The following is a 27,960-nucleotide window of genomic DNA, read 5'->3' on the forward strand; positions in this document are numbered from 1 at the left end:
TACTCCAGCCTGGGTGACAAGAACGAAACTCTGTCTCAAAAAAAAAATATATATATATATATATATGTATACATATATACATGTATTTATATATGTATACATAAACACATATATATGTATACATATATATAAAAGGTTTTGCTAACAATACAAACCTAGGTAGGTGTGATTAGTGTATTAAATGCTAATCACAAGGTTGCAATAGTTAGGGTTAAAAAAGAAGTTACAGAATTATAATTGGTAAACAACAAACTATAGACATCAGAGTGGACATTTATTAGTTGAAGTCTATCTTTTTAATATTCAGTAACAGCTCCTCAGAAAGAGGTACAGACTAGGTGGTCCACAGTAGTGAGAGCCTTTGAATTAAGGGAAGACTAGCTCTAGTTGCTAACTACCATTTAACCCTATTGCCCCAGGGTACACAGCACTGCAGGTCATCTTTAATGGCTGTATTAGGCTTGGCCTGAGACCAGTATTCTGCTCAGGGTCTGCCCAAATGCTTTTTGGGCAGTGCAGCAGAGGCCTAGGTCTAATTAAGAGTTTGGTGTTGGGCTCCAGTTCTACTAGCCCTAGAAAATTAACCTTTCAGCCAGTTGCCCATCTATAAAATACCTATCCTTGGGCAGTATTGGATTCTTTTTTTTTTTTTGAGGTGGAGTCTCACTCTTGTCGCCAGGCTGGAACGCAGTGGTGTCATCTCGGCTCACTGCAACCTCTGCCTCCCGGGTTGAAGTGATTCTCCTGCCTCAGCCTTCAGCTTGCACTACCACGCCCAGCTAATTTTTGTATTTTCAGTAGAGATGGGGTTTCACCATGTTGGCAAAGATGGTCTCTATCCCTTGACCTTGTGATCCACCCGCCTTGGCCTCCCAAAGTGCTAGGATTACAATACTGGATTTTATGTTAGCACCAGCCTGTCCTTTAGATCATACCATTTACCTGGACTCTTTTTTTCAGGAACACAATCTAAGTAATCCTAAACCAGTTCTGACACAAACCACTGCCTTTAAGCCATTCATAGTGACGGGATTTAGTGTAGTTTCAATGTCACCATCCAAGATCCCACCCCAATACCACTAATGAGAAATTTCAGGGATGGAGATTCTGACACAGCTAGGGTTCACAATATACTTTTACATCCTAAAGTTACAAATTAAATCCAAGTGTATAAAGTTAATAATACCAGTGATCACTCACTCCCCATCATTTCTCAGAGAATCCAAGCAGCTATAAAAGCATCAATAGTAATGATAATTAAAAAAAGAAAGCCACCAGAAAGGCAGTTTTAGAAAGATAAGGGGAAATAGGAAACCAAGTATGTTCAAGAAAACCCCACGCTTGGGCACTGTGAAATGCCCCTTGCCTGAGTAAAGATGTGGATTAACTTCTCTCCACTTTTCTTAGATTAATGCAAAAGCCGAGCATGGTGGTAACAAGCCTGTAGTCTCAATTAGCTGGGAGACTGAGGTGGAAGGATCACTTGGGCCCAGGAGGGTTTAAAAAAAAAAAAAAAAAAATTCCCTGGAAGCATTAAATAGAAGTGTTTCCTTATCCCAACATACCAAACACTCCCTCCCTTCACCCCACACACGAGAATCTAGCCTTAAATTTCCTAAAATAATTGATCTAATTAGAAGCTTCTCACAAACATTAGACCAGTGTAAATAACAAACATTTATTGGTGTCACTTATGGTAGAAAAAACTTCCTACACCAGATGCACATGACCCAATTGTTAAATAGAACATTTTGAAGGTGAACACACACCCTAACCCAGGTTTTTTACCCGCTTTTTAAGATGGCCAATTCTTCTTCTCCCCCCCACCCAAAGACATGTGAGCAACTGCTAATGAAAAGCAGTAAACAGCCACTTGGGCTATAGCAGTTTCAACTCCACTCTGAGGTGAAGATTCCAATTACATTCGAGACTTAAGTTCTTTCAATTTTTTCCTAACAAAAGTTCCTGAGTCCAGTATTTACAATATTACAGCACTAACAGATCAGTGTCTACAACTCATCTTTTTCTGCTGTATCCTCTTCACCAGTTGGGGGAGGGCCTGCACTTCCATAGAGTTTGCTGATAATTGGTTGAACAATTTCTTCCAGTTCCTTCTTCTTAGCTTTGAAGTCTTCAATGTCAGCATCTTGGTGGCTTTCCAGCCATTCAATCTTTTCTTCTACAGCTTTTTCCATGGTCTCCTTATCTTCAGAGGAAAGTTTACCTCCCAGCTTTTCTTTATCTCCAATCTGATTCTTTAGAGAATATGCATAGCTTTCCAACTCATTTCTAGTATCAATGCGCTCCTTGAGCTTTTTGTCTTCCTCAGCAAACTTCTCAGCATCATTAACCATCCTTTCGATTTCTTCAGGTGTCAGGCGATTCTGGTCATTGGTAATTGTGATCTTATTTTTGTTCCCTGTACCCTTGTCTTCAGCTGTCACTCGAAGAATACCATTCACATCTATCTCAAAGGTGACTTCAATCTGTGGGACCCCACGAGGAGCAGGAGGAATTCCAGTCAGATCAAATGTACCCAGAAGATGATTGTCTTTTGTCAGGGGTCGTTCACCTAGAAGTTACATACAGAAAAACTTGTTAGTTGTTACTGACAAGCATTAGCACATCTAGATCCCCGCGTTTCAGTGTGAAGCATGAAGTGACACTTTTGGTTTTATCGAGCTAAAAGTAATTTCATACTGGTCTACAAGGAGCAGCAACTAGTACTAACAATGAGTTAGGTTACTAACTCAACTGAATTTTATCTATTTTAAAGTAGTGTTGAACTCCTTTCTCTTGTACTCTAGGAGCCAGCTCAGATGCTATCAGTAGTAAGAATGCTAATCATTGGCTGGGTACAGTGGCTCACACCTGTAATAATCCCAGTAGTTTGGGAGGCCGAGGTCGGTGGATCACCTGAGGTTAGGGGTTCAAGACCAGCCTGGCCAACATGGCGAAACCCCGCCTCTACTAAAAATACAAAACTTAGCCAGGCATGGTGGTGGGCACCTGTAATCCCAGCTATTCGGGAGGCAGAGGTTGCAGGTCATGCCACTGCACCCCAGCCTAGGCGACAGAGCAAGACTCCATCTCAAGAAAAAAAAAAAAAAAAAAAAAAAAAAGAATGCTAAATATCTAGATATAAAACATTATTCAAATTAAGACCTCCATCTGAAAACAGCAGTTACTTAGTTCCCTAGCCATTTCAATGGAACATATTAAGTCATGTTCTTTTAAAATATGCCATGATAGATAGACCTGGCGTGGTGGCTTACGCCTGTAATCCCAGCACTTTGGGAGGCGGAGGCAGGCAGATGACCTGAGGTCAGGAGTTGGAGACCAGCCTGGGCAACATGGTGAAAGCCCATCTCTACTAAAAATACAGAAATTAGCCAGGTGTGGTGGTCCACGCCTGTAATCCCAGCTACTCTGGAGGCTGAGGCAGGAGAATCACTTGAACCCGGGAGACAGAGGTTGCAGTGAGCCGAGATCATGCCACTGCAGTCCAGCCTGGGCAACAGAGCAAGACTTCATCTCAAAAAAAAAGCCATATTAACAAACTTAAGTAATTACCTTCATAGACCTTGATTGTAACAGTTGGTTGATTATCAGAAGCTGTAGAAAAGATCTGAGACTTCTTGGTAGGCACCACTGTGTTCCTTGGAATCAGTTTGGTCATGACACCTCCCACAGTTTCAATACCAAGTGTAAGGGGACATACATCAAGCAGTACCAGGTCACCTGTAAGGATAAGTTATTTAACTTTTAATTCAAGTTCTCCCTATGAGCTATGTAAAGTTTATCTCTCTAACATTTGGTTAGGTTCTAACACACACATCTTCAAGGCAGTGAATTAAACAGTTGCTAATGATCTTGAGACTACCCCAGTCTTGTCTTCACTTATACCCTTTACTAGCTGTGTGACCTTGTTGCTCATATTCTGGTATTTTCTAAAGCAATAGCTAATGAGTCTTCCCTCAAGCTACTGAATCACTAAGAAAGATGTTGCGATGACGACCTACCTGTATCTTGATCACCAGAGAGCACACCAGCCTGGACAGCAGCACCATACGCTACAGCTTCATCTGGGTTTATGCCGCGGGATGGTTCCTTGCCATTGAAGAACTCTTTAACCAGTTGCTGAATCTTTGGAATTCGAGTCGAGCCACCAACAAGAACAATTTCATCAATATCAGACTTCTTCAAATCAGAATCTTCCAACACTTTCTGGACGGGCTTCATAGTAGACCGGAACAGATCCTAGAAAAAAGACATGGTTACTGTGATGTCTGTTATCTAAGTATCTAGATGCAATGTCCTGAATTCAGAGTCTAATGAGATCTCATTAGCACAGCAGAAAACAAGGAACATACCATGTTGAGCTCTTCAAATTTGGCCCGAGTCAGGGTCTCAGAAAAGTCTTCTCCTTCATAGAAGGACTCAATTTCAATTCTTGCTTGATGTTGAGAAGACAGGGCCCGTTTGGCCTTTTCTACCTCGCGCCGGAGTTTCTGCACAGCTCTGTTGTCTTTCCTGACATCTTTGCCAGTCTTCTTTTTGTACAGTTTGATGAAGTGTTCCATGACACGCTGGTCAAAGTCTTCTCCACCCAGATGAGTATCTCCATTAGTGGCCACGACTTCGAAGACACCATTGTCAATGGTGAGAAGAGACACATCGAAGGTTCCGCCACCCAGGTCAAACACCAGGATGTTCTTCTCCCCCTCCCTCTTATCCAGTCCATAAGCAATAGCAGCTGCCGTACTATTAGATTAAAAAAGGGAAAAGTTTTGTCAGTACTTCACATTTCCACTATTTGGCAAATATGCCATATCCCTGAATTTCATACTTACGGCTCGTTGATGATCCTCATAACATTTAGGCCAGCAATAGTTCCAGCGTCTTTGGTTGCTTGGCGTTGGGCATCATTAAAATAGGCTGGTACAGTAACAACTGCATGGGTAACCTAAAAGGATAAAAGATAATTAAGTGTATTGTCACATAGTTTAACCCTTATTTAAATTACAGTCTGGCCAGGCGGTGGCTTGTGCCTGTAATCCCAGCACTTTGGGAGACTGAGGCAGGAGGATCACCTGAGGTCAGGATTTCAAGACCAGCCTAGGCAATGTGGAGAAACCCTGTCTCTACTGAAAATTAAAAAAAAAAAAAAAAAAATTAGCCAGGTGTGGTGGTGTGCCTGTAGTTCCAGTTACTTGGGAGGCTGAGGCAGGAGAGCTGCTTGAACCCGGGAGGCAGAGGTGGCAGTGAGCTGAGATCGTGCCACTGCAGTCCAGCCTGGGCAACAGAGCAAGACTCCATCTCAAAAAAAAAATTATAGTCAAACCATCACTTTAGTTTTTAAACCAACTTATTGATGAATACAATATATAAAATTTTATGCCCCTGGAATTGTATGCATTAAATAATACATGAAAAGTCTATTTTGTTTGGCTTATAGTAAGGGACTCAATAATTAAACCTGACAAGCATGAATACCATTCTGATTAAAAGTTTTGAAACCCTTCATGAAGGCTTCTATACATAACAGCCAACCGAGAATACTAATGATCAAAAAATACTTAACATCGTTCTAGAAATATTTACCTTCTTTCCCAAATAAGCCTCAGCGGTTTCTTTCATTTTAGTGAGAACCATGGCAGAAATTTCTTCAGGAGCAAATGTCTTTGTTTGCCCACCTCCAATGTCAACTTGAATGTATGGTTTAGTTTTCTTTTCAACCACCTGTTTTAAAGAATCATTGTTTTCAGACACAGATACAATGATATCTCAAAGTTTAAAAGACCCACTACCATCCCCACAATTTGGTTTATTTTGGTCCCTTGGGGCTGCAAATTGACTAGAAATACTTCAGCGAGTATAGGTGTCTTACAAAGTTCAGTTTTAATCGGTCTTTTATTCCTAAACTATTGTAGACAGAGTACGACAGCAACTATACATACATCATGTCTATAACCTTCAACTGTTGTCTCAACACTTTTCCAGAGACTTATAACTAAATACTCCCACCACCCACCCGTCCTCTAACTGGATGAGAAAAACTCGGTCGAACCTTGAACGGCAAGAACTTGATGTCCTGCTGCACAGACGGGTCATTCCACGTGCGGCCGATGAGCCGCTTGGCGTCAAAGACCGTGTTTTCGGGGTTGGAGGTGAGCTGGTTCTTGGCGGCATCGCCGATCAGACGTTCCCCTTCAGGAGTGAAGGCCACATAGGACGGCGTGATGCGGTTGCCCTGATCGTTGGCGATGATCTCCACGCGGCCGTTCTTGAACACGCCGACGCTGACAGAAAAACCCGACAGAGGGACATCAGCACCGCACTTCTCACGCCAGGCCAGGCGGCCACGCCCCGTCCCCCTGCATCCGCAAACGCCACTTACCAGGAGTAGGTGGTCCCCAGGTCGATGCCGACCACGGTACCCACGTCCTCCTTCTTGTCCTCCTCCTCGGCCCGCGCCGCGCTGAGCAGCAGCAGCATCGCGGCCACCAGGGAGAGCTTCATCTTGCCAGCCAGTTGGGCAGCAGCAGGCAGGGCGTCGCAGGCAGTCCAGCCACAGGCCGCAGCAAAGGAGCACAGCGCAGTTTCCGACTTGCAGGCGGCAGGCGCCCGGGGTCACAAGGCGCCACGAACCAGGCGAAGGGCAGGTCTAGCGATACAGGCCGCGGCGCTTCCCTCGCACACTCGCGAAACACCCCAATAGCTCAACCTGTCTGTGCTGTCTCGGCCGGCGTCGACCGCGCCGTCGCCTACTCAGCTTATATACCCTCCCCCAGCCCCGTCGTGGAGGCCGCCGATTGGTGAAGGCCCTGCTCGTTGGAGGCCGTTCATTGGTCCAGGCCACCAAGCTGGCCGCCGCCGATTCGAAGCAGCCCCCTCCGCAATAAACGTCACTGCTCCGCCCCCCCAGCTGATTCATTGGCTGCTATTCGTTTCTAACGTTCACCAATGGTAGATAACATCCGCCCCATCCGCTGGTTCCATTGGTTCAGCAGCTGTCTATCTCTCCTGCGACTTCTCACCCCGAGGCATTTCCGCTGGTAACCGCAGAAGTCCCCCCTTCACTCCCGGCCGTAGGGGGTCGGAGTAGGTCCAGCACGAGTGACCCCCCGGGGCTGTGGAATCTGAAACTTTTCCTTCTCTACTGCTTGTTCTCCCTTCCTCCATCCCTCACCCCGAAGCGGGAAGCAGCTTTCTCTTCCCAGCTTCCATCCAGTCTCTGAGTAGACCGGTCGCAGCTTAGATGCTGGGAACGCCTCAGAACACATTTCTTTGCCCTTCACGGCCACTACCGGTATTGGGGTATGCGAGTCGCAGGGCCGTTCGTTGCTCACAGGTCGAGCTGGTCTGGACTCTGTTCGACCACGAATCATGACTCCTTCCTGCCAGTTATGTCCCCTCCGCACCCTTGCCCAGCCATTTTACCAGGCCTCTCCACATTGCGCTGCCCCACGGTAAGACGCAGGACAAGCCCGGCCAAAGGAATTGCCTCCAGCTCTGAGTCCCCTCCCTACTGTGGCAACCCACTCCAGTGCCAGCCCTCCTACCCTGGATGTCTAATTTTTCTAGCTTGCTACCCTTTACTTTCCCCTCCGCTGCCCATCGTTTCCCTCTGGGGCAAAGGTTATCATTTACGGGGCTTTCCCCATCCTTTATTGTTGATACTTTTCTACCTTCATTCCAGGAAAAGGTCTGATGTACACACAGCCAACACATTTGATAGGCGAAAATCGTCTTGATAATGCCTTATTCTTATATAACACCCTGTTGCAAAAAATAATAGAGACCACTATTTGCTGAAAGCCTACCGTGGATTAAACATTGTTCAGTGTGCTTTTCATGTGTCATTTAGTCTTGACAGTTCAATACTCGGTAGGCATTTCCCGTTTTCCAGATGAGGACATTGAGACTGAAAAAGATTAAATAACTAAACAAGTCACAGAGCTGGTGAGTGATGGAGTTAGGATTGATAACCAGGTGGAGTTCACTCTTGCCAATACTTTTTTTTTTTTTCAAGACGGAGCGTCAGTCTGTCACGCCCAGGCTGGAGTGCAGTGGTGCAATCTCAGCTCACTGCAACCTCCGCTTCCGGGGTTCAAGCGATTCTCCTGCCTCAGCCTCCTGAGTAGCTGGGATTACAGGCACGCACCACCATGCCTGGCTAATTTTTGTATTTTTTGTGTGTGTTTGTGGAGATGAGGTTTCAACATTTTAGCCAGGCTGGTTTTGAACTCCCAGCCTCAAGCAATCTGCCCACCTCGGCCTCCCAAAGTGCTGGGATTACAGGCGTGAGACACTGTGCCTGACCTCTTAACTTTAAAACAAAAAATTCATTTGTGGCCGGGCGTGGTGGCTCAAGCCAGTAATTCCAACACTTTGGGAGGCCGAGGCAGATGGATCACGGGGTCAGGAGATCAAGACCATCCGGGGTAACACGATGAAACCCCATCTCTATAAAAATCCAAAAATTAGCTGGGCGTGGTGGTGCATGCCTGTAGTACCAGCTACTACTCGGGAGGCTGAGGCAGGAGAATCGCTTGAACCCGGGAGGTGGAGGTTGCAGTGAGCCGAGATCACGCCACTACACTCCAGCCTGGGCAGCAGAGCTAGACTCCATCTCAAAAAATAAAAATAAAATTCATTTGTTTGAGGAATGTTTTTAGAGGACCTACTATGGAAAGGGCAAAAAGCTCTGATATGAAATATTTGAGATTCATGGGTATACTGTGTCCAGATACCACTGAAACATCCTAAACACCTTTTATTAAGATGTTGAGCCTGTGACTCAGTACTCAAGAATTTTCTTTTTCCTTAGTGCTTCTCGAAGGTTAGACTGGTGACTCAGAGTTGACTCTGTTCACTACAGAGGTTGCATCATGCATCTCTTTCAGCAGGGCTTGTAATCCTGCGGCAACACTGACCCTTCTTTGGCTTGCATCGGTCCAGCATTAAGATAGAAATCATCATTTGACCACATTACAGCTTCTTTCATTTCAATCAAATGTTTTTATATCGCAGTCCATTTCCATTAAAAAAAAAAAACAACTCGATTTCAGCCTTATCCTTGATTAACAGAGTAACGTTTTGTAACTCTCCTTTTTGTAAAATTTAGAAAAGCGATACATGGCTAACTTCCAAAGGGAATTGAGTATATTGTGGTTTCACCTTTTTAAAACCAAACATTTTACATACATTTTCTAGTATATTCCAAAGCACAGTCACTTACGAATAGGAAAGTACATGGTCAAAACTAGCTTGCTGAACATTAAATGCCAAAAATAATATCCAGGTCAAGTTATCAATACTTAACTGTTAGACACTGTGCTAAAGATGTATGTGCATTATCTCTTTTAATCTTTAAGAAAGCATTTTTTTGTAATCCCAGCATTTTGGGAGGCCGAGGTGGGCGGATCACGAGGTCAAGAGATCGAGACCATCCCGGCCAACATGGTGAAACCCAGTCTCTACTAAAAATACAAAAATCAGCTGGGTGTAGTGGCACGCGCCTGTAGTCCCAGCTACTGCTACTCGGAGGATGAGGCAGGAAAATCACTTGAACCTGGGAGGTGGAGGTTCAGTGAGCTGAGATTGCGCCACTGCACTCCAGCCTGGCCACAGAATGAGACTCTGTCTCAAAAAAAAAAAAAACAGAAACAAAAACAAAGAAACAAACAAAAAAGCATTTTTTTTCTTACCCCTATTTTAGAGTGAAGGAATCTGAAGCCCCAGGAGGTAAAGAAACTTGCCCAGGAGATTGCACACCTAAGATAATGAGCCAGTATTTGAGCCTTGGCAGTTTGATTTTTAACCTCTATAGGTTGTCGTCTTGAGCTTCAGATTTATAAGACTTAATTTTGGGTTTGGGCATGGTGGCTCAGATGTGTAATCCCAGCACTTTGGGAGGCCAAGTGGGTGAATCACTTGAGGTCAGGAGTTCGAGACCAGCCTGGCCAACAGGGCAAAACTCCATCTCTAATAAAAATACAAAATTTGCTGGGCATGGTGGTGCATGCCTGTAATCCCAGCTACTAGGGAGGCTGAGGCACGAGAACCACTTGAATCTGGGAGGCGAAAGTCGCAGTGAGCCAAGATCGCACCACTGCACTCCAGCCTGGGCAACAGGGTGAGACTGTCTAAAAAGAAAAAAAAAAACTTACATTTTGTTTTAGGATATAGAGTAGTCACATATTTTTGGTTTTAAATTTAAAGTTTATAATTTTCAAAGATATGGGGTCTAGCTACATTGACCAGGTTAGTCTCAAACTCCTGGCCTCAAGCAATCCTCCCACTTCAGCCTTCCAAAGTGTGGGAATTACAGGAATGAGCCACCACATCCGGCTCCAGTTACACATTTTGTAAATATTTTGATAACGGATGATATGCAAATATAAATTTTTATCCAGAAATTTAAACCAGCCCATTTCACTTGTGCTCCTATGGGTAAGAAAATTGCTTTCCAGGCTGGGCCTGGTGGCTCACACCTGTAATCCCAGCACTATGGGAGGCCGAGGCAGGCGGATCACCTGAGGTCGGGAGTTCGAGACCAGCCTGGTCAACATGGAAAACCCCGTCTCTACTAAAAATACAAAATTAGCCCAGCGTGGTGGCTCATGCCTGTAATCCCAGCTACTTGAGAGGCTGAGGCAGGAGAATCACTTGAACCCGGGAGGTGGAGGTTGAGGTGAGCTGAGATCATGCCATTGCACTGCAGCCTGGGCAACAAGAGTGAAACTCTCTCTCTCAAAAAATTGCTTTCCATTTCCTACCTGATCTCAGAAAGCTAATTAAGCAGAGGTAGGACTTATTAGGATTGGATGTCATTTAGCTCTTAAATCTTCTTTTGTGGCCGTGCGTGGTGGCTCACACCTGTAATCCCAGCACTTTGGGAGGCCAAGGCGGGTGGATCACGAGATCAGGAGATCGAGACCATCCTGGCTAACACGGTGAAACCCCGTCTGTACTGAAAATACAAAAAATTAGCCGGGCACGGTGGCGGGCGCATGTAGTCCCAGCTACTTGGGAGGCTGAGGCAGGAGAATGGTGTGAACCTGGGAGGTGGAGCTTGCAGTGAGCTGAGATCACGCCACTGCACTGCAGCCTGCACGACAGAGCAAAACTCTGCCTCAAAAAAAAAAAAATCTTCCTTTGTGAAAGAGGATTAATAATAAATGACAGGCATACAGCAGGAAGAAAAAGGAAAGGACCTGTGTAATTTACAAGTTTAATATTAACATTTAGATCCTGATAATTGAAATTTTCCATATGGTTTGTTGGAGAGAACATTCAACTAGGTGATAGGGCACATAACTTTGACAAAAAACAATTTCTCAGAGCCTCAGATTTTTTTTTTCTTTTTTTGAGACGGAGTCTTGCTCTGTTGCCCAGGCTGGAGTGCAGTGGCACGATCTTGGCTTACTGCAGCCTCTGCCTCCCCGGTTCTAGCGATTATCCTGTCTCAGCCTCCTGGGTAGCTGGGATTACAGGCGTACACACCATGCCCAGCTAATTTTTGTACTTTTAGTAGAGATGGGGCTTTGCCACGTTGGCCAGGATGGTCTTAAACTCCTGACCTCAGGTGATCTGCCCGCCTCGGCCTCCCAAAGTGCTGGGATTACAGGCGTGAGCCACCACGCCCTGCCAAGCCTCAGATTCTTAATCTATTGAATGTCAGGAATTTCTGTCCTGCCTGTCTTACTGGACTGCTTCAAGGATCAAATGAGATATTGTATGTGAAAGTAGTGTGAAGGTTGTAGAACAGTGGTAATGCCATTACTAATCATAGAAATATAATGTGAGAAGAAATTTTAGGAGTAAGGCCAAGTGCAGCGGCTCATGCCCAAAGTCCCACCACTTTGGGAGGGCGAGGTGGAAGGAAACCTGAGGCCAGGTGTTTGAGACCAGCCTGGGCAAAACAGAGAGATTGCCTCCTTCTGTGAAAATATTTAAAAATTAGCCAGTCATTGTGGTGCACACCTGTAGTTCCAGATACTCAGAAAGCTGAGGTGGCAGGATCACTTGAGCCCAGGAGTTTGAAGCAGCAATGAGCAATGATTGTGCCACTGCACTCCAGCCTGGACAACAAAGGAAAACACCTCTCAAAAAATAAAAAATAAATGGTACATCTAATTATTCCTATATTGGTCACATAGATGTCTTTTTTTTTCTTTCGAGACAGAGTCTTGCTCTGTTGCCCAGGCTGGAGTGCAGTGGTGCAATCTCGGCTCATTGCAACCTCCGCCTCCCGGGTTCAAGCAATTCTCCTGTCTCAGCCTCCCGAGTAGCTGGGATTACAGGCACACACCACCACGCCCGGCTAATTTTTGGATTTTTAGTAGAGATAGGGGTTTCACCATGTTGGCCAGGCTGGTCTCAAACTCCTGACCTCATGATCTGCCCACCTTGGCCTCCCAAAGTGCTGGGATTACAGTTGTAATCCGCATCCAGCCCACATAGATGTCTTTATTAAGGTGCTAAGAATAATTTATTCACCCTTCATCAAACAACTCTCGAATAAAACCAAAGTGTCACCTTGACACCTGAGCCAGAAGCAATAGTAGGTATAAATCATGTATTTTATTTTTTTTGTACTTCTGAAAGTACAGTGTGCTATGCAATTAATTTCCTTCCTTGTCTTCAGTTTCTAAAAGTAAATTTATAATAGAGAACCTTCCCTTCTCCACACATACATAGAGATAGTGCATTTTCTATCACATTTTGTGCGTGTGTGCAGAAGGCATTTAGGAGGGCACACTGTGTCAGATAATGTAAAAGAGAGGCAAGACCATAGGATTTGGAAGCACTAAAACTATTTGAGTTCCAGTTGTGTTACTTACTGGCTGTGTAACTTATGGCAAGTCAGTCTCTGAGGCTCTGTTTATGAGTCTGTAAAATGGATATAATTCTGCCACTTAGCAAGGCTGGTTTTTGTTTGTTTGAGACAGGGTCTCACTTTGTCACCCAGGCTGGAGTGCAGTGGTGCCATCATGGCTCACTGCAGCCACAACCTCCCAGGCTCAAGCCATCCTCCTGCCTCAGCCCTCCGAGTAGCTGGGACTACAGGCACACACCACCACAGCCTACTAATTTTTGTATATTTTGTAGAGACAGGGTTTCGCCATGTTGCCCAGGCTGGTCTTGAACTCCTGGGCTCAAGTGATCTGCTTGACTTGGCCTCCCAAAGTGCTGGGATTATGTGAGCCACTGTGCCTGGCCAAGACTGTTGTCATGATCAAGTAAGGTAATATACGGTATTAGAGATGTCCATGTAAACTTAAAAAGAAAAATAAGAACAACAGAAAAGAAACAAGGTAATATAAGTAAAAACGAAGCTGGGTGTGATGGCACCCCCTGTAGTCCTAGCTACTTCAGAGGCTGAGGTAGGAGGATTGCTTGAGCCCAGGAGTTTGAGGCTACCCTGGGAGAAATAGGAAGACTGTCTCAAAAAGTTTTTAACTGGAAAGCACTTAATTTTATATAAAAAATGCTACTTTTATTTTTTAAATTTCTTTCTTTTATCTTGAGACAGGGTCTCCTTCTATTGCCCAGGCTGGTCTTGAATTGCTGGCCTCAAGCAATCCTCCTGCCTCAGCCTCCCAAAGTGCTAGGATTACAGGCATGAGCTACTACACGCGGCCAAAATACTACTTTTAATTTTTCTTCCTTCTGTCTTATATTTTCCTTTGAAGTAAAACAAGTTGCAAAATATGAAGAGCTGGCCAGGTGGGGTGGCTCACACCTGTAACCCCAGCACTTTGGGAGGCCAAGGCGGGCAGATCACGAGGTCAGGAGATTGAGACCATCCTGGCTAACACGGTGAAACCCTGTCTCTACTAAAATACAAAAAATTAGCCAGGTGTGGTGGCGGACGCCTGTAGTCCCAGCTACTCAGGAGGCTGAGGCAGGAGAATGGCGTGAACCTGGGAGGCGGAGCTTGCAGTGAGCCAAGATCGCACCACTGCACTCTAGCCTGGGTGACAGAGCGAGACTCCATCTCAAAAAAAAAAAAAAAAAAAAAAAAAAAAGAGCTACCTGTATAGAATTTGATATTTGATATATCTTAAATTTAAATTGTTTTTCTTTTCTCATTTCTTTCCTTCCTCATTTTTTTTTTTTTTTAGAGATAGGGTTTCACTATGTTGTCCAGGCTGGTCTCCAACTCCTGGCCTCAGCCTCCCAAAGTGCTGGGATTGCAAGCATGAGCCATTGCACCTGGCCTTAAATTTAAAATTTTTAAAATAGTAAATGTATATACAAGGCATAAAATTCAAAGGATACAATAAGTCTCCCTGCTACTCAGTCCTCAGCCCTGTTCCCCTACACTGATAGAGGGAACCACAGTAACCACTTTCTTGTGGAGCCTTCTAGAAATGTTTTACTTTTTATTGATTATTTTTTTCGAGACAGATCTCACTCTGTTGCCCAGGCTGGAGAGCAGTGGCTCAATCACAGTTCACTGTGCAGAGCAATCCTGTCTGAGCCTTCTGGGTCGGTAGGCCTACATGTGTCTGCCACCACACGGCACTAATTTTTTTTCTTTTTTTTTTGAGATGGAGTCTTGCTCTGTTGCCTAGGCTAGAGCGCAATGGCACAGTCTTGGCTCACTGCAACCTCTGTCTCCTGGGTTCAAGCGATTCTCCTACCTCAGCCGGATCCCAACCTGTAGCTGGGATTACAGGTTCCTGCCATCGCATTCGGCTAATTTTTGTATTTTTAGTAGAGACGGGGTTTCACCATCTTGTCCAGGCTGATCTCGAACTCCTGACCTTGTGAACCACCCACCTCAGCCTCCCAAAGTGCTGGGATTACAGGCGTCAGCCACCACGCCCAGCAATTTATTTTTTGTAGTGACGGGGTATAGCTATGTTGCCCAAGCTGGTCTTGAACTCCTGGCCTTAAGTAATCCCCCTGCTTCACCCTCCCAAAGTGCTAGGATTATAGGCATAAGCCGCTGTGGCCAGTTTAGAAATGTTTTATTCACACACAATATGTGTTTGTGTTATGTTTTCCTGTTTTATTTATTTTATTTATTTTTTTATTTTTATTTTTTGAGACAGAGTTTCACTTTTGTTGCCCAGGCTGGAGTGCAGTGGCTCTATCTCGGCTCACCGCAACCTCTGCCTCCCGGGTTCAAGCGATTCTCCTGCCTCAGCCTCCTGAGTAGCTGGGACTACAGGCGCCCATCACCATGCCTGGCTAATTTTTGTATTTTTGGTAGAGAAGGGGTTTCACCATATTGGTCAGGCTGGTCTCGAACTTTTGACCTTGTGATCTGCCTACCTTGGCCTCCCAAAGTGCTGGGATTACAGGCGTGAGCCACCACATCCAGCCTATTTTATTTTTTGAGATGGAGTGCACTGGAATGATCACGGCTCACTGCAAACTTGACCTCTTAGGCTCAAGTGATCCTCCTGCCTCAGCCTCCTGAGTAGCTGGGACCACAGGTGTGCACTACCATGGCCAGATAATTTTTAAATTTTATTTATTTAGAGACAACATCTCACTCTGTTGCTCAGGCTTGAGTGCAGTGGCCAGATCGCGGCTTACTGCAGTCTCAATCTCCTGGGCCCAAATGATCCTCCCACTTCATCCTCCCAAGTAGCTGGGACTACAGGCATGCGCCATCACCCCCAGCTAATTGTTTTTATTTTTTGTAGAGATGGGGTTTCACTGTGTTGTCCAGGCTGGTCTTGAACTCCTAGGTTGAAACAGTTCGCATGCCTCGGCCTCCCAAAGTGCTGGGATTATAGGCATGAGGCTCTGTGCCTGGCCATAATTTTTTCATTTTTTGTAGAAATGCCTTACTATGTTGCCCAGGCTAATCATGAACTCCCAGGCTCAAGCAATCCTCCTGCCTCAGCCTTCTAATGTGCTGGGATTACAGGCGTGAACCACCCCACTCGGCCTAGAAATGTTTTATTCATATAAAAAATGTAGGCCAGGCGCGGTGGCTCACGCCTGTAATCCCAGCACTTTGGGAGGCCAAGGTGGGTGGATCACCCGAGGTCAGGAGTTCCAGACCAGCCTGGCCAAGATGGTGAAACCCTGTCTCTAACTAAAAATACAAAAACTAGCCAGACATGGTTGCATGCGCCTGTAATCCCAGCTACTCTGGAGGCTGAGATAGGAGAATTGTTTGAACCTGGGAGTCAGAGGTTGCAGTGAGCCAAGATCACACCATTGCACTCCAGTCTGGGCAACAGAGTGAGACTCTGTCTCAAAAAAAAAAAATTATATATATATATAGATATATATATAGACACACACACACACACGTGTGTGTGTGTGTCTGAGTATATCCATGTTTTAATTTTTTTTAATTAATTTTTTTTTTGTGATGGAGTTTCACACTTGTCTCCCAGGCTGTAGTGCAGTAGCATGATCTTGGCTCATTGCAACCTCCACCTCCTGAGTTTGAGTGATTCTCCTGCCTCAGCCTCCTGAGTAGCTGGGATAACAAGCATGCACCACCACACACAGCTAATTTTGTATTTTTAGTAGAGATGGGGTTTCACCATGTTGGCCAGGCTGGTCTTGAACTCCTGACCTCAGGTGATCCACCTGCCTTGGCCTCCCAAAGTGCTGGGATTACAGGTGAGCCCACGCGCCCGGGCATATCCATGTTTTAAAACAAGTGATGGAGCACTGAAGCACAGTGCATATATGGTTCTGTGTCTTTATTCAGTTAACTGTATTTCTTGGAGATTGTCACAAATCAGTACCTGTGGAGCTGCCTTTTTTTTTTTTTTGAGATGGAGTTTTGCTCTGTCGCCCAGGCTGGAGTGCAATGGCGCTATCTCGGCTCACTGCAACCTCTGCCTCCTGGGTTCAAGCAATTCTCCTGCCTCAGCCTCCTATGTAGCTGAGATTACAAGTATGCACCACCAAGCCCGACTAATTTTTGTATTTTTAGTAGAGATGGGGGTCTCATTGTGTTGGCCAGGCTGGTCTTGAACTCCTGACCTCAAGCGATCCACCCACCTAGGCCTTTCAAAAGGCTGGGATTACAGGTGTGCGCCACTGTGTCCAGCTGGAGCTGCCTTTTGTTGATATGTAAAGAGTAGCTACCCTTTATGTATGATGTGCTGGATGTTTTATTTATTTTTTTTAAATTTTATTGTATATATTTTTGAGACGGAATCTCGCTCTGTTGCCCAGGCTGGAGTGCAGTGGTATGACCTCAGCTCAATGCAATCTCTGTCTCCTGGGTTCAAGTGATTCTCCTGCCTCAGCCTCCCGAGTAGCTGGTATTACAGGCACCCGCCACCACGCCCGGCTATTTTTTTTTTTTTTTTGTATTTTTAGTAGAGACGGGGTTGGTTTCACCATGTTGGCCAGGCTGGTTTTGAACTCCTGACCTCAAGTGATCTAGCCACCTCAGCCTCCCAAAGTGTTAGGGTAACAGGCATGAGCCACTGTGCCTAGCCACACTGGATGTTTTAATTTTTTTTTTTTTTTTGAGATGGAGTCTTGCTCTGTCACCAGACTGGAGTGCAGTGGCATGATCTCGGCTCACTGCAACCTCTGTCTCCTGGGTTCAAGCAATTTTCGTGCCTTAGCCAGCTGGGATTATAGGCACGTGCCACCACACCCAGGTAATTTTTGTATTTTTAGTAGAGACGGGGTTTCACCATGTTGGCCAGGATGGTCTCAATATCCTGACCTCGCCATCCACCTGCCTTGGCCTCCCAAAGTGCTGGGATTACAGGTGTGAGCCACTGGGCCTGGCCTTATTTTTTATTTTTATTTATTTATTTATTTATTTTTTGAGACAGGGTCAGAGTGCAGTGGTGTAATCTCAGCTTACTGCAGCCTTCTCCTCCTGGGTTCAAGTGATCTCCTGCCTCAGTTTCCCAAGTAGTTTTCTCAAAAAAAGAAAAAAAAGATATTAATTCTTTTTTTTTTTTATTTGAGACAGAGTCTCGCCGTGTCGCCCAGGCTGGAGTGCAATGGCACAATCTCAGCTCACTGCAACCCCTGCCTCCCAGGTTCAAGCGGTTCTCCTGCCTCAGCCTCCCGAGTAGCTGGGACTACAGGTGTGTGCCACTACACCCGGCTAATTTTTTTGTATTTTTGTTAGAGATGAGGTTTCACCATGTTGGTCAGGCTGGTCTCGAACTCCTGACCTCATGTGATCTGCCCACATTGGCCCCCCAAAGTGCTGGGATTACAGGACTTTGTAATCAGGACCATGCCTAGCCAAACCTTGTCTTACTGTAGCTTTCTGATGTATTTATTTATTTATTTACTTATTTTTTAAATCTGTATACTCAGAGTGCTTTATGATGTCCTGATATCGTTTAGAACAAGTCCTTCCACATTGCTCTTCTTCTTTAGGAATGTTTCTGACTATTCTTGGCACTTTGTATTTCCATATAAGTTTTAGAATCACTCTATCAAGTTCACAAACCAAACCTGTTACATATTGTTAAGTTAAAAAAAAAAAAATAGCAGGGCCTGGCGCGGTGGCTCACGCCTGTAATCCCAGCACTTTGGGAGGCCGAGGCGGGCAGATCACGAGGTCAGGAGATCAAGACCACCCTGGCTAACACGGTGAAACCCCTATCTCTACTAAAAATACAAAGTATTAGCCAGGCATGGTGGCAGGCACCTGTAGTTCCAGCTATTCAGGAGGCTGAGGCAGAAGAATCACTTGAACCCAGGAGGTGGAGGTTGGAGTGAGCCAAGATCTTGCCGTGAGCCAAGATCTTGTCACTGCACTCCAGCCTGGGCAACAGAACGAGACTCCGTCTCAAAAAAAAAGAAAAAAATATTGTAGGCTGGGCAAGGTGTGTTCCCAGTGCTTTATGATGCCAAGGCGTGAGGATCACTTGGGGCCAGGAGTTTGAGAGCAGCCTGGGCAAATAGCGAGACTCCATCTCTACAAAAATATAAAAATAAAATAATAATAATAATAGAATTAACCAAGCACGGTGGTGCACACCAGTAGTCCCAGGTAGTAGACTGAGGCGGGAGTATCAGTTGAGCTCAGGAATTTGAGGCTGCAATGAGCTACGATCACATCACTGTACTTCAGCCTGGGTGGAAGACGAAAACCCTGTCTCAGAAAAATAAATAAATAATAAATGGTATAGTACTATCATACTTTTGAGTAATCTGCTTTATTATTTTTTCTTTCTTTTTTTTTTTTTGAGACGGAGTTTCACTCTTGTTGCCCAGGCTGGACTGCAATGGCACGATCTCGGCTCACCACAAGCTCAGCCTCCTGGGTTCAAGCGATTCTCCTGCCTCAGCCTCCCAAGTAGTTGGAATTACAGGCATGCACCACCACATCTGGCTGATTTTTTTGTATTTTTAGTAGAGATGGAGTTTTGTTATCAGAAATAAAAAATTTCCATTTTGAAGTGAAAAATTAGGATACTTCAGTATGGCTGGGCGCAGTATGGCTGGGCGCAGAGTGCCTGTAATGCTGTCACTTTGGGAGGCCGAGGCAGGCAGATCACTTGAGGTCAGGAGTTCAATACTAGTGTGGCCAATATGGTGAAACCCTGTCTCTACTAAAACTACAAAAATTGGCCAGGCGTGGTGGTGCGTGCCTGAAATCCCAGGTACTTGGGGGCTGAGGCAGGAGAATCACTTTAACCTGGGAGGCAGAGGTTGCAGTGAGCCAAGATCACTCCATCGTACTCCAGCTTGGGCAACAGAAACAGACTCTGTTTAAACCAAAAATAAATAAATAAATAAATAGAAAAGAAGGATACATCAGTACATCAGTATGATAAAATATTCAGGAACCATTAAAATTGCTGATTTTTGGATAGGAGGGGATGGAGGAAAAAATTGCTGATTTTTATGTTTTTCAAAAAGTAAATTATGTCCACTCCACTGCTTCACTTCACTAGCCTTAAAAAAAAAAAAAAAAAGTAAATTGTTAGTTTTTTCATCTACGTCTTCTTTCTATTTAAACACCTGTTTATCTATTAGGACCTTATCAAGCTTGAAGATCTTTAAAAAGAAAAGTAAAAGTAATGCAAGAAAACAAAAAAGATTGTCAGTGAAAGATATATAATTGCATTAAGGTAAGACTTTTTTTTCCTTTCCTTTTTTTTTTTTTTTGAGACAGAGTCTCTCTCTTTCACCCAGGCTGAAGTGCAGTGGCACCATCTCGGCTCACTGCAGTCTCCATCTCCCAGGTTCAAGCGATTCTCCTGCCTCAGCCTCCTGAGTAGCTGGGATTACAGGTGCCCACCACCATGCCTGGCTAATTTTTGTATTTTTAGTAGAGGCAGGGTTTCACCATGTTGGCCAGGCTGTCCTTGAACTCCTGACCTCAAGTGATCTGTCTGCCTTGGCCTCCCAAATTGCTGGGATTACAGGCGTGAGCCACTGTACCCGGCCAAGGTAAGATATTTCATATGTTATAATGAACGATGGGTTAAATTCAAATACAAGTAATATACCACTTTTTTTTTTTTTTTTTTTTTTTTTGAGACGGAGTCTCGCTCTATCGCCCAGGCTGGAGTTCAGTGGCATGATCTCGGCTCATTGCAAACTCCGCCTCCCGGGTTCACTCCATTCTCCCGCCTCAGCCTCCCGAGTAGCTGGGACTACAGGCGCCCGCCACCGCACCCAGCTAATTTTTTGTATTTTTAGTAGAGACGGGGTTTCACTGTGTTAGCCAGGATGGTCTCGATCTCCTGACCTCGTGATCCGCCTGCCTCGGCCTCCCAAAGTGCTAGGATTACAGGCATGAGCTGCCGCACCAGCTGTAATATATCACTTTTATGTTGCATTAACATTACAGCTCCTGGGCCAGACATGGTGGTTCATGCCTGTAATCCCAGCAGTTTGGAGTCTGAGCCATGAGTATTGCTGGAGCCCAGGAGTTCAAGACCAGCCTGAGCAACATAGCAACACCCTGTCTCTACAAAGTTAAAAAATTAGCCACGTGTATGGAGAGTGCCTCTAGTTCCAGCTACTTGAGAGCATGAGGCAGGAGGATCGCTGGAGCCCAGGAGTTTGAGGTTGTAGTTAGCTATGATTGTGCCACTGCACTCCAGCCTGGGTGACACAGTGAGACCCTCCCTCTAAAAAACAAAAAACAACAAAGAATTACACCTCCTATCAGTTTGGATGTCCCTGGTACTTGTAGAAAAATAAGGATTACAGTAGACTTCATTTGGCAGAAGTGTTTGAGTTGCAGGATTCATAAGCCTGTTCTATAGGAGCCACTTTCCTCATGTTCAGTTTTCTCAGTTTTTTTTTTAAATTTTTTTATTTAGAAATTTTTTTAGAGACTAAGTCTTGTTCTTTTGCCCAGGATGGAGTGCCGTGGTGCCATCATAGCTCACTGTAGCCTCAAGCTCCTGGGCTCAAGCAATTCTCCTGAGTCAGCATCTTGAATAGCTGGGATTACAGGTGAGAACCAGTGCACTCGGCCAGCTGATAATTTAACTCCTTGCTAAATGTTGCAAAGCCATATGACTGTGAATACATTGCTAGGATCTTTGAAGAGTCTCCAGGCAAGTGAGGGCCCCTAAATCATAAGCTCCATCAGCTTCATGAATCTCAGTATTATTATTTCTGAGCCTGCCAGTGGGGGCCAGTGTAGGACCACCAATGACCCAGAACATGGACTATGGCTATGACAGGAACAAATGAATTGCTCCAAAGTAAAAAGTATTTTTTTAAGGAATACTTTCTACCACCTGGGTCTTACTGGACTTTTTTGCTTACAGGATTCCTAGAGCTCTAACCTGGGAAACACAGCAAAACCTCATCTCTAGAAAAAATTAAAAAATTAGCCAGGCATGGTGGTGCACGCATATGGTCCCAGGTACTCAGGAGGATTGCTTGAGCCCTGCCCAGAAAGTAGAGGCTGCAGTGGGCTGTGATTACATCACTGCACTCTAGCCTGGGTGACAGAGACAGACCCTGTCTCAGAATTAAAAAAAAAAAAAAAAAAAAAAAGCTAGGTGTGGTGGTTCCTGCCTGTAATCCCAGCATTTTAGGAGGACGAGGCAGGAAGATTACTTGAGTCCAGGAGTTTGAGACCAGCCTGGGCAACATAGTGAGATCTTCTCTGTATAAAAAATAAAAAAATTAGCCAGGCATGGTGAAGGGACTTCGCATGTGTCAAGTTCCAGGTACTCTGGAGGCTGAAGTGGGAGGATGGCTTGAGCCAGGGAGGTTGAGGCTGCAGTAAGCAGTGATGGTGTCACTGAGCTTTAGCCTAGGTGAAAGAGCGAGATCCTGTCTCAAAAAGTAAATAAACAATGAAAATTATTTTAGAGTTTTTTAATGGTAAAATTATGATTTTTATTCATGTTATTGCTGTATTTACTTACTGCCTAGTTTATAATTTGCTTGACTCTTCCAGATGTGACCCTAATCTTTCCCCAGTCAAGCGTGTACTACTATTTCACAGCATTTTCTTTTCCAAACTGTGTGCCAAATAAATCAGGGTCTCCAACCCCAGGGCCGTGAACTGGTACCGGTCTGTGGCTTGTTAGGAAAGGAGCAGCACAGGATGAAGTGAGTGGTGGGTAAGAAAGCATTACCGCCTGAGCTCTGCCTCCTGTCACATCAGCAGTGGCGTTAGATTATCATAGGAGTGCGAACCCTATTGTGAACTGTGTATGCAAGGGATCTAGGTTGTCCACTCCTTATGGGAATCTAATGCCTAATTATCTGAGGTGTAACAATTTCATCCCGAAACCATCCCCCCGACCTCCTCCACCCCCTACCACCATTTCCTGGAAAAACTGTCTTCCACAAAACCAGTCCCTGGTGCCAAAAAGGTTAGGGACTGCTGAAATAAAATCATGCCATAGGTGAAGTCCTTGTTTCTTCCCTTTCGTCTTCCTCTTTCTCTTTGTAATCTTTATTTCTTATGGCCTGTTTTTTTTTCTGGTATGGTTTGGTCTCACTTAACTCTCATATTTCTTTCCTAAGTGTAGATGTATTATAACTTAAACAATGTTACTTTTCAGCTTTGATGGATGGCTCACGCCTGTAATCCCAGCACTTTGGGAGGCCGCCCGGCGAATTACCTGAGGTTGGGAGTTTGAGACCAGCCTGACCAACACGGAAAAACCCTGTCTCTACTAAATATACAAAATTAGCCGGGTGTGGTGGCGCATGCCTGTAATCCCAGCTACTTGGGAGGCTGAGGCAGGAGAATCGCTTGAACTCGGGAGGTGGAGGTTGGAGTGAGCTGAGATCCTGCCATTGCAATTCACCCTGGGGGACAAGAGCAAAACTCTGACTCAAAAAAAAAAAAAGTTACATTTCCCAAGGGTACATACATTTTAATTAGGAGCTAGTGAGAAACAGCCTCGAAATTCAAAAGAGGGGGTGTTGGACAAGCTGATCTCTGAGACTCTGCACTCCAATCATTCATTAAAAAACAAACAAGCGGGCCAGGCTCAGTGGCTTACGCCTGTAATCCCAGCACTTTGGGAGGCTGAGGCGGGCAGATCACCTGAGGCTGGGAGCTCGAGACCAGCCTGACCAACATGGAGAAACCCCGTCTCTACTAAAAATACAAAATTTGCTGGGACGGTGGCTCACACCTGTAATCCCAGCACTTTGGGAGGCCGAGGCGGGCGGATCACGAGGTCAGGAGTTCAAGAGCAGCCTGGCCAACATAGTGAAACCCCGTCTATACTAAAAATACAAAAATTAGCCGGGGACGGTGGCATGCACCTGTAGTCCCAGCTACTCCGGAGGCTGAGGCAGGAGAATCACTTGAACCTGGGAGGCGGAGGTTATGGTGAGCTGATATCGTGCCACGGCACTCCAGCCTGGGCAACAAGAGTGAAACTCCATCTAAAAAAAAAAAAAAAATTAGCCAGGCATGGTGGCCCGAACCTGTAATCCCAGCTGTTCAGGAGGCTGAGGCATGAGAATCGCTTGAACCCGAGAGGCAGAGGATGCAGTGAGCTGAGCTCACACCACTGCACTCCAGCCTGGACGACAGAGACTCTGTCTCAAAAAAAAAAAAAAAAGCTGCGCGTGGTGGCACATGCCTGTAATCCCAGCTATTCAGGAGGCTGTGGCAGGAGAATTGCTTGAACCTGGGAGGCGGAGGTTGTGGTAAGCCGAGATTGTGCCATTGTACTCCAGCCTGGGCAACAAGAGCGAAACTCTGTCTCAAAAAAGAAAAAGAAAAAGAAAAATTAGCCAGGCGTGGTGGCGTGTACCTGTAATCCCAGCTGAGAATTAGGCATGAGAACTGCTTGATCCCAGGAGGTGGAGGTTGCAGTGAGTCGAGATCATGCCACTGCACTCCAGCTTGGGCAACAGAGTGAGACTCCATCTCAAACAAAACAAAACAAAGCAAAAAACAAACAAGTGAGCCCAGCGCAGCGGTGCAAGCCTGTGGTCCCAGCTACTCAGGAATCTGAGGCATGAGGATCCCTTGAGCCCTCACGATGGCACCTGTGAATAGTTACTGCATTCTAGCCTGGGCAACATAGTAAGACCTATTTCTAAAACAAAAATGTCAACAAATTATTACATTCTAGGCAGTATGCCCAGTGGTGAATAAGATGGAGTCTGCGCCCTCAGGGACTATGTGTTGGTTGAAATTTTCACCTCAAGTTAACATTTGTGATTCAATATAAGTGATGAAGTTTGGGGGCCTTTGAGGGACCTGGGGATAAAGTGTTTTTTTTGTCCAGAAATACTTACCAGAGGCCCCTTAAATCACTTGGCCATAGCATCTGCTTTCTTGGCTTACTTCTAAGACTGGCTGTGCACACATAGAAGGAAAAAGAACATTAAAAAAATGTTTTGCGATTCTGAGGCAGAGTAGTTTAATAGAGTATGGAGTTGGGAGGCTGAAGAACTAAACTCTACACAAGGTCCACTATGAATTTTGTGACTATGAACAAGTAACTTCATATCCTTCTATGTCAGGGAAGACTGAGTTGTGTAGTGGAAAGAAAGGGGCTTTGGACAGAGTTTACTGTGTATTCATCCATTCATTTAAAAAACAAAAAACAAACATTTATTACATTCTAAGCAGTATGCCAGATTCTAGGGAGACAGTGATCTGCCCTCAGGGAGTACTACTTATTGATTTTGAGCAAATTTTCACCTCTTGAGTTTACTTTCCCATGTGTAAAAGAGATGAAAATAATACCTATTCCATACTTCCCAAGAATCACTGTTGTAGTGATCCATAGTTCTAGCAGGAGATTTGAATTCCTTGAGTGTGCTGACTGGAAAAAAAAAAAGAAAACTGCTTGTTAGTTCAAGTTCTTCATTTGTAGGTGACAGAACAGGGCTCAGAAGATTAACTGACCATTCTAGTTCCTTTTTTACTTCTCACATGCAATGCAGCTTCCCTGAAGATTCTTTTGCAACTTTTGGGGCCTCTCCTTCCCTTCCCCCCTGGCCTGGGTACTCCAGCCTACCCAGACGCAGTGTTCCAGAGCCCACTGTGAATGCATTCATTTTGCTAAGGCTGAGTTCTTCCTTAGCAGTCCACGAATGCCATCTCTTGTCTTGAAATCCAGCCACCCAGTAACTCCTAAGTGTCACCTCTCCCATAAGGTCATGACCCCTCGACTTGAAAAGGCCATTCTCTCTGGGAATCTCAGAATGCTTTGTACCTTGGCTTATTAGGATGATCCTTAATCTGTGGAAGTTTCATCCCACCCTAGATTGTAAATTGTATCCTCTTGCTTATTTCTTTTCTTTTTTTTTTGAGGCGGAGTCTCGCTCTGTCGCCCAGGCTGGAGTGCAGTGGCGCAATCTCCACTCACTGCAAGCTCCGCCTCCCGGGTTCACGCCATTCCCCTGCCTCAGCCTCTTATGTAGCTAGGACTACAGGCGCCCGCCACCACGCCCAGCTAATTTTTTGTATTTTTAGTAGAGACAGGGTTTCACCGTGTTAGCCAGGATGGTCTCGATCTCCTGACCTCGTGATCCGCCCACCTCGGCCTCCCAAAGTGCTGGGACTACAGGCATGAGCCACTGCGCCCAGCCTCCTCTTGCTTATTTCATGCCAGAGGTGCATTGAGTAATGTCTTGTAACAGAGCTGATTGAATTCCTGAATGAGTTGAATGGCAACACGATAGCAATAACATCTGACCAGCCTACCATAGGTGGTTCTATTACTACCTATGTAGTCATAAAACAAGGCAATAAATATGAAGCAATTCTGTCAATGTTGTTGTTGCTGTTTTGTTTTGAGACAGGTTTCACTCTGCTGCCCAGGCTGGAGTTCAGTGGCATGATCACAGCTCACTGCAGCCTTGACCTTTTTGGGCTTGGTGATCCTCCCACTTCAGCCTCCCTAGTAGCTGGGACTACAGGTGCACGCCACCATGCCTGGATAATTTTTGTATTTTTTGTAGACATGGGGTTTCACTATGTTGCTCAGGCTGGTCTTGAACTTCTGGGCTCAAGCAATCCTCCTGCCTTGGCCTCGCAAAGTGCTGGGATTATAGGCATATGCCACCATGCCCCTAAAGGTGACATCAAGAGAGGTGAGTAGATGGAAAGCAGTTTGGGAGTTGATTGACATTTGAAATAGCTGGGGAAATGATTATTACTTTTTTCCTTTTTTTGCCTGGAGACTCCCAGTATTGGAGGATATAATCATTGTTTTCAATTTTTTGAAGATCTGTCAAGTGGAAGACATTCTGTATTGCTCCAGGCAGCATAACTACCAGCAATGGAAGGAAATAAAGGGAAACAGATTTCAGCTCAGCAGGAGGCAGAACTTTCTAACATTTAGAGCTGTCCAACAGTGGAGCAGGCTGCATTACTTGAGGGAGTGAGCTCCCTGAAATTTGAACTGTTGAACAGGAAGATGACCATCTGGCTGAATGTACAAGAGGGAATTCCTGCCTGTGCGGCAGTTGTACTAGTGACCTTTAAGCAGGTATCTTCCAATTCTAAGGTTTCTAGACTGTTCAACTCAGCTAACTTTACCTCTGAATGTATGAGTTATGCTGTTACAAAAATTATCAGACAGTTCATCTATTGACTTACCCAAAATAACTGCATGGTGAAGTTTATGACAAGCAAGATTTTAGAAACTGAGAAGTGGGAAAGCAGGTTTTACACTGAAAATCCAGATACCATCCAAACCAATTAATGGCACTTTGAACAAAACGGAAGGGAGGGGTCGGGCGCGGTGGCTCATGCCTGTAATCCCAGCACTTCGGGAGGCCGAGGTGGGCGGATCACGAGGTCAGGAGATCGAGACCATCCTGGCTAATACGGTGAAATCCAGTTTCTACTAAAAATCAAAAAATTAGCCGGGCGTGGTGGCGGGCGCTTGTAGTTCCAGCTGCTTGGGAGGCTGAGGCGGGAGAATGGCGTGAACCCGGGAGGCGGAGCTTGCAGTGAGCCGAGATTGCGCCACTGCACTCCAGCCTGGACGACAGAGCGAGACTCCGTCTCGAAAATAAAAAAAAAAGGGAGGTTTGTAAGTGGTGTGTGCGTATGTGTGAGAGAGAAACAGAGAAGAGAGAGAGAGAGTCATTCATGCGAATAATGTGTCCTGGGCAACTGAGCGTTGTCACAGAAAGCATAAAACGCTGTACATTTTTGCTTTACACATACTTGCTCTGTCGGATTCTTCACGTCCAGCATTACTGCAGGCGGAAACCAGGGCCCAGGCCTGGTGAACAACCTTCCGGAAGACGATTCCGGAACCGGACAACCACGACCGCCTCAGGGGGCAGCTGACCTAGGGCTGCCTAAGGCGGAAGTGGGAGCCCCTAGCCGCCCGGGCGGAACTACAGCTCCCAGGGGCCCCCGCGGCGCCGCGCACGCGCGCTGGCGTGGCGGCAGCGCCGCTGCAGGACGCAGGGAAGCCAACAGGCGAGTGGCGAAGGTGGCGGCAGCGGCGGCGGGGACAGTCACCGGCGAGGGCGACGGCTCCGAGGCCGAGTGGCGGTCCGACAGAGTCCTCCGTGTCCTCCTCCGCATGAGCCCCTTGGTGAGTACGCGTCCCGATATAG

At 45.5% G+C, this 27,960-nt stretch overlaps 2 protein-coding genes across 15 annotated transcripts in view; one reads left to right on the forward strand and one right to left on the reverse strand.

The window, feature by feature from the left end:
• Positions 1-1,664: 1,664 nt before the first annotated feature.
• HSPA5 (heat shock protein family A (Hsp70) member 5) lies at positions 1,665-27,656 on the reverse strand. 2 transcript variants are annotated; one of them, XM_054502315.2, is made up of 10 exons: positions 27,560-27,656; positions 24,670-24,730; positions 6,401-7,782; positions 6,071-6,302; positions 5,605-5,742; positions 4,854-4,966; positions 4,374-4,764; positions 4,023-4,260; positions 3,574-3,741; positions 1,665-2,572 (listed from the first exon to the last, which is right to left on the reverse strand). In XM_054502315.2, the coding sequence occupies exons 3-10, from the start codon at positions 6,520-6,522 to the stop codon at positions 2,010-2,012; spliced, it is 1,965 nt and encodes a 654-aa protein (XP_054358290.1). In that variant the 5' UTR covers positions 6,523-7,782; positions 24,670-24,730; positions 27,560-27,656; the 3' UTR covers positions 1,665-2,009. The 2 variants fall into 2 exon arrangements, with proteins under 2 accessions (XP_054358290.1, XP_054358291.1); XM_054502316.2 differs by lacking the exons at positions 24,670-24,730; positions 27,560-27,656 and having other exon boundaries at positions 6,401-8,014.
• GAPVD1 (GTPase activating protein and VPS9 domains 1) overlaps positions 27,537-27,960 on the forward strand; it is a 111,611-nt gene continuing 111,187 nt past the window's right edge. For 7 of the 13 annotated variants that reach the window (XM_054502303.1, XM_054502309.1, XM_054502308.1 and 4 more), the window contains exon 1: positions 27,537-27,938. The gene's annotated coding sequence lies outside the window, so the exon portion shown is untranslated. The remainder of the gene's footprint in view (positions 27,939-27,960) is intronic. The other 6 variants (XM_054502307.2, XM_054502314.2, XM_054502310.2 and 3 more) reach the window with 5 other exon arrangements.

The sequence above is a fragment of the Pongo pygmaeus genome, chromosome 13, assembly GCF_028885625.2.
Source record: "Pongo pygmaeus isolate AG05252 chromosome 13, NHGRI_mPonPyg2-v2.0_pri, whole genome shotgun sequence".
NCBI classification, from domain to species: Eukaryota; Metazoa; Chordata; class Mammalia; order Primates; family Hominidae; genus Pongo; species Pongo pygmaeus.

What these genes read in the sequence shown, in the direction of transcription:
- HSPA5 (XM_054502315.2), bottom strand. Translation starts at nt 6,522, where the DNA reads ATGAAGCTCTCCCTGGTGGCCGCGATGCTGCTGCTGCTCAGCGCGGCG. An exon ending in ATGAGGATCATCAACGAGCC is followed by an intron (nt 4,765 to 4,853) that starts GTAAGTATGAAA and finishes TTAATCTAATAG; the next exon opens with TACGGCAGCTGCTATTGCTT. An exon ending in CTCTGGTGATCAAGATACAG is followed by an intron (nt 3,742 to 4,022) that starts GTAGGTCGTCAT and finishes TTATCCTTACAG; the next exon opens with GTGACCTGGTACTGCTTGAT.